Source organism: Schistocerca gregaria, chromosome 9 (assembly GCF_023897955.1).
Source record: "Schistocerca gregaria isolate iqSchGreg1 chromosome 9, iqSchGreg1.2, whole genome shotgun sequence".
NCBI lineage: Eukaryota > Metazoa > Arthropoda > Insecta > Orthoptera > Acrididae > Schistocerca > Schistocerca gregaria.
The window spans coordinates 197445110-197451664 of NC_064928.1; the positions used below are offsets into that span (position 1 = coordinate 197445110).

General features: G+C 41.1%; 1 protein-coding gene across 1 annotated transcript; it reads right to left on the minus strand.

Moving 5' to 3' along the window:
* Positions 1-906: 906 nt before the first annotated feature.
* Positions 907-1395, minus strand: LOC126291508 (speckle-type POZ protein B-like). Its single transcript, XM_049985014.1, has one exon. It carries the CDS (start codon positions 1393-1395, stop codon positions 907-909), a length of 489 nt encoding a protein of 162 aa, XP_049840971.1.
* Between the last annotated feature and the right edge of the window lie 5160 nt (positions 1396-6555).

Genomic DNA, 6555 nt, shown 5'->3' on the forward strand with positions numbered 1-6555 from the left:
ACTGTGGGGCAGGCGGTAGTACTTTTGTCACTGGTGGCTGGTCAAGTTCCGTTTGTGGGCAGAAGTCGAGAGAGAAGAAGAAGAGAAATCCATTTCGGAAGAATCCCCCATGATTGCCAGCGTCTCCGATGGCGCGCTCCTTCCTTGTGGGGACCCTCTCAGAGGGCACTCCCGCCTTAGGTGATTGTTCACACCTCAGGTCACACCTCCCGAGAAACGGACGGAGGGACCAATCGGCATGGTCGGAAGGTGTCAGCTCAGGCAATCACCCCTCCCTGGGCCTGGCCTTTACCAGGGGGTACGTGCGTGCCTTACTTGTCTACCCAGGGCGGGGAATTACGCGTTACCCCGTCACCGGCTACGCGTGCGAACGCGTGGGTCGGCCTTCAGGCACGCACAGGGAGGAAGTAAAAAGAGGAAAAGAAAGGAGAGAGGGAAGGAAAGGACAGACTGTCTCAAACGCCGAAGCGGAAACCAGAGAAAGAGAAGAAGGCAAGGAGAACAGTGAGATGGAGAAAAACAAAAAAAGGAACCAACCAAAGGAAGGAAGAAACCAGAAGAAGTGAAAAACCAAAATGACCGCAAATATAGGTCGTGAATCCGTCCGTCTCCGGACGCAGGCGCTAACTACCCCCTTGAGGGGGAGGGACTCCTTTTAGTCGCCTCCTACGACAGGCAGGAATATCGCGGGTCTATTCTAACCCCCGAACCCGCAGGGGGGGGGGGGGGGGGGTGCTGACATGTGATACGTTCAAAACGTTTTAAAAACCAGTGTGTTCTTTCCAGCTGCTGCTACCCATTGACTGATTTTCTTGAGAGCTGCTGGGTGTGTGTCAATTGCTTCAATCCACTTGACAGTGCCCACCACCTGCTTGAAATGTAATCGGATGAACTCCACAGACGAGTTTAACAATTTGCCGCACTGGTTCTCAATGGCACAGACAGCTGTAGTGTAGTGACAGCATTATCCACCGTGAGCAGCCACGATAGGTGAGTGGCGCACTCTACATTCAGGTCGCAAAGCTCAAACCTGTGAGCTGCCGCTAGTAGTTCTGCTGTGGAGTCACCCAGATTTTTCACACTTCCAGTGTATATATAATGCAGAATCTCAGCCAACACTTCGGGCTTCACATCTGGGCCCTCCAACTGGCTCTCCTTCGACACCTTAGAGTCGAGCCGCAGCACGCGGGCGAAGAAGGGGCTACGTGCTGCCAGTATCGCTCTGTGTGCTCCTGTCTCCACGTTCCCGGTACACAATTTAAAATCTGCAGAACTTCCAGACTCTAGCAGGGAATGCTGATCCTTTTTGAGATCAGACTGCGGTGCTGGCTTAACTGCTACTCCACACTGCTGCACTGAACACACCAAACTGATTTCATATTTTAATGTAAACATGTCCTCAAAAGTTTACGAAAATGAAAAATAACGATTCCCCACTGACCCTTCTTTAATGATTATGTCTTTCATACTAATTAATTTCCCCCCTACAGTGCAGTTCTGACCCACCCTTATATCCCCAGCAGCTTTATTTTCTAACAGCTTTAACCTCACACGATACGTTTCTACACGGTTGTAGAGTCTCAGCTTCCACTGAATTGTCTCAGGATGCCAAAAAGGTGCCAATGAGACACAATTTCTTCCCTTGGGCCAGTTAAGTAAGCCCATAACTTCCCAGATATATACCACTTTTCTTCTTCCACAGTGTGTGTAGCCCCGTGTCTCTCACAGTGTCCAAACTCCCAGACCATGTCACAGGAGTGAGGTGTTCTGGTGTTAGCTCCGCAGCTAGAGAATTCACTGTGGTGGCATTTGACTATGAACCAGATGTAGCAGGTGATGAACACCTGCGGAGAAAGATAAAGGAGCTATGTCACTCAGTAGCTTAACGATAAAAACAAATACAACAATCAATCTGAGGCTCCTTGGAAAATTCAGCAGCGGCTCAGCAACATTACTATTGTACATGACACTGCATAGTATTTGACCTCTGTCATAAGAGGGATATCCATTTTGGTATATTGCGCCAGTGAGTGAAGCTACAGCTGCCATCTTCGTGCCACAGCGTTCGTAAATTCAGCACGTATCTAGCGGTGGTAACGTGTAGTCAGTGTCTCTGCTACTTTGCTTTTTGTGTTGTGTTAAAATGTGCACTGCAGTATAAATACTGCGATTTTTGAGGTGCTCAGAGTGATCGCCAGCTCGCCCCAGCAGTGAAGACGTGGCTCACTACCCAATGCTTTGATACTGATGCTGCATTGCATGCCAGACTGAGGAGACTGTAAAAGAAGTCCCAACTACAACAAACCTGCCTCTGCTCCAAGATTAAAGAAGAACCTTACATCTTGAAACAAAAAACACTTTCGCAGAGAAAACCAAGGACCAGTTCAACCATCCATGTATCATCAGCTAACATTAAATTTGAGGAACCGGAGAAACTATACTTAACACGAAAGGCTGAAAGAAGGGGACATTCCACCAATATGTGAGATATCATCAGTATGGCTCCACAACCACATTGTGGGGGTGGATAGTTATGCAGGAGGAAACAATGGGTGAGCCAGGTATGAGCAATCAGGGCGTATATGTGGACAAGGAAAAAAAAAATTCCCGAATTTCCCAGTTAAAATTACACTTTCTCCCGGATGACAGTATATTTTCCCTTATCAATCCTTTGAATGGTTATGGTTTTATACACAATTTCCTGGCACTTTAGAAAAGGAAACTCAGGGAAAAAGACACGTTTTGGAAATATCTTTGATGTGAAGCAACATGTAAGCTGCGTATTTTCGTATTACGCAAATATACATTGGAATTCCACCAAACACCGCATGTTACTTTCCGAATCATTGAAATAGAGATTTTGATGCACTTTTGTAAGCCGTTCGTAGCTCATGTCACGTGATCTCGCCAGCCGATGACAGCAGATATTCAGAGAATAGGACATGTGATGTAGTCAGCCAACAGCAACATCACTGTTAAGTAGCACGAACTCACAAACAGGGAAAGTTAGTGTTGCTACAAGAAAAGAAAAGCTTTCGCATATAATATTGGTCTCAAGCTGCAAGAGAAGCTAGGGTTTCGCATATACGCTTGATCTTTTTTACGTGTGTCACACTTTAAGATATATCACACAAACGTGCTAGTAAATTTTTTACTAATGACATAAATGCCTGATCTTCAGGGTTTTAAAGTCTTCGAAATGGCTCGTCATCAAAGAATGGATTTTTAATTGAGAGTCAAACGCTCTGTGATTTAATAAATTCATGATACATTCTTGCACATAACTCAACTTACGTAAAAGGATATTTACTTTGAAAGTGACGCTTTTCAAACCACCATTCGCAATATTTTCCCATGACCTGTTAGAAATATGTTCGTTTCAGCAGTTGTCAGAGAGCGCAGATAACAGGTGAGACTGCACTTGGGTAGCTATCATAACATAGGAAGCCCGTGTGTACATACATATAAACATTGAAAGATCATATATTATGTCATAAAAGAAACAAGACATCAGAGGATGCTGGAAGAGCATCGGAATTTTGTGAACCATATTAAAATGTGCACATGTAAAGTGCATACTTAAAGGGCACATTCATATGTCCAGATTCCCAATGATGTAGACCTCGACCTGATATTAAGCTTTTCAGTGCGGTTTTCGGGATGTAAATTTTCTTGGAGCACCAGTACTGTATTAGATCATGTTTGGTTCTTTATTATGGTATAATGCCATACGTGCTATAAAATGAATGAAAACGTGCACTTGAAATACAGCGAACAGTTGAAAGTAGCCAGGACTGTGGAATTAAACATTTCGCTTCAAATACATTGACTGCTCTGTGGAAAAGGTTAACAAAAGTCAAATTTCTTTAGCCAAACAGGCAAAAATAACTTCATTGTTCCGCAAGGCGATTAATGCTTGACTGTCAGGATGGTGGAAATAAAATAAAATCTGAAACTAATGACATATTTCAGCCTTCCGTAATTATGTGAATGTCTTTTAATTCACTTGATAGCTCGCGGCCACAAATAGGAGAAACAGTAAAATCACAAAATGTAAACACGGGTCACGTGGAGATTATCCACTATAACTCAGACTGTTCTGCGTATCAGCCCCAGACCTACGATACTGGTGAACCGCGTCAACACAAAAAAAACATCGAATTTTCAAAATATGTTTATCTTGATTAGATTAGATTAGATTAGATTAGATTAATACTTGTTCCATAGATCATGAATACGACACTTCGTAATGATGTGGAACGTGTCAGGTTAATAAAAGATGTCTGTACAAGAAATTACATTACACAAAATATTGCATGACACTAATGATTAAGTTTTTTTTTTTACTTAGTTTATATCTAAAAATTCAGCCAATGAGTAGAAGGAGTTGTCGTCTAGAAATTCTTTTAATTTATTTTTAAATGTTAGTTGGCTATCTGTCAGGCTTTTGATGCTGTTTGGTAGGTGCCCAAAGACTTTTGTGGCAGCATAATTTACCCCTTTCTGTGCCAAAGTCAGATTTAACCCTGCATAGTGAAGATCATCCTTTCTCCTGGTGTTATAGGTATGCACACTGCTATTACTTTTGAATTGGGTTGGATTATTATCAACAAATTTCTTAAGGGAATATATATACTGTGAGGTTACTGTGAGGATCCCTAGATCCTTAAATAGATGTCTGCAGGATGACCGTGGGTGGGCTCCAGCAATTATTCTGATTACACGTTTTTGTGCAATGAATACTTTTCTACTCAACGATGAATTACCCCAGAATATGATGCCATACGAAAGCAGTGAATGAAAGTAGGCATAGTAAGCTAATTTACTGAGAATCTTATCACCAAAATTTGCAATAACCCTAATAGCATACGTAGCTGAACTCAGACGTTTCAGCAGACCATCAATGTGTTGCTTCCAGTTTAACCTCTCATCAATGGACACACCTAAAAATTTTGAAAATTCTACCTTAGCTACAGACTTCTGTTCAAATTCTATATTTATTACTGGAGTTGTGCCATTTACTGTACAGAACTGTATATACTGTGTTTTATCAAAATTTAAAGAGAGTCCGTTTGCTGAGAACCACTTAATAATTTTGTGAAAAACATCATTTACAATTACATCACTTAGTTCTTGGTTTTTGGATGTTATTACTATACTTGTATCATCGGCAAAAAGAACTAACTTTGCATCTTCATCAATGTGGAATGGTAAGTCATTAATGTATATCAAGAACAGTAAAGGACCTAAGACCGAACCCTGTGGGACCCCGTGCTTGATAGCACCCCAGTTTGAGGAATCAGCTGTTGTTTTAACATTACACGAACCACTTATTTCAACTTTCTGCATTCTTCCAGTTAAGTATGAATTAAACCATTTGTGCACTGCCCCACTCAAACCATAATGATTTAGCTTATCTAAAAGAATTCCATGATTTACACAATCAAAGGCCTTTGAGATATCACAAAAAATACCAATGGGTGATGTCCGGTTATTCAGAGCATTTAATATTTGATCAGTGAAAGCATATATAGCATTTTCTGTTGAAAAGCCATTCTGAAAACCAAACTGACATTTTGTTAGTATTTTATTTTTACAAATATGGGAGGCTACTCTTGAATACATTACTTTCTCAAAAATATTTGATAGAGCTGTCAGAAGAGAGATTGGGCGGTAGTTGTTGACATCCGACGTATCCCCCTTTTTATGCAATGGTTTTACAATGGCATATTTCAGTCTATCAGGGAAAACACCATGCTCCAAAGAGCTATTACATACGTGGCTGAGAATCCTACTTATCTGTGGGGAACAAGCTTTAAGTACTTTGCTGGAAATGCCATCAATTCCGTAAGAGCTTTTACTTTTCAGTGAGTTTATCATTTTATTGATTTCAGAGGGAGAGGTTGGTGGAATTACAGTTGTTTCAAACTGCGCAGGTATGGCCTCTTCTATTAATAGCCTTGCCTCTTCTAGTGAAGATCTAGATCCTATTTTCTCCACAACATTTAAAAAATGATTATTCAAAATATTTTCAATTTCTGATTGTTTGTTAGTGCACTTGTCATTCAGTTTTATTGCACTAAAGTCTTCCTGTGCTCTTGGTTGCCCTGTTTCCCTTTCAATAATATTGTAGCGCACATCTTTCTGATGAGTCTGAAACATAAAACATGTATATTCGAGGAAATGTACGACATATTATTTGGTCTTAAGTATGCCAAAATGCAGTGTCACGCCTCTTCCTAAAGCATTTTTCTACCCCACGTCCAAACTATATTCAGGAGAGTGGAAACTGAAATGTCCTGTGCTGCCTCTCCTGCTCCCAGTCGGCCGGTTTGACAGCCTGCCCCTCTTTTAAAAAATCTCGCAATTAATAGCAAATGGGATTATCTCTAATCGAGAGAACAAGACCTCTTCAGAAAACCTGAACTCTTTATTGCCTATTAGTTAATAACTTGCTGTTTTGTGTGACATAAAATTAAATATAGGATATATAAAACCAATACTGACGAGAGATAAGCAAGAAATTAGATATTTCTTAAAACCGTAGCTCCTAGC

What these genes read in the sequence shown, in the direction of transcription:
- LOC126291508 (XM_049985014.1), bottom strand. Translation starts at nt 1,395, where the DNA reads ATGTTTACATTAAAATATGAAATCAGTTTGGTGTGTTCAGTGCAGCAG.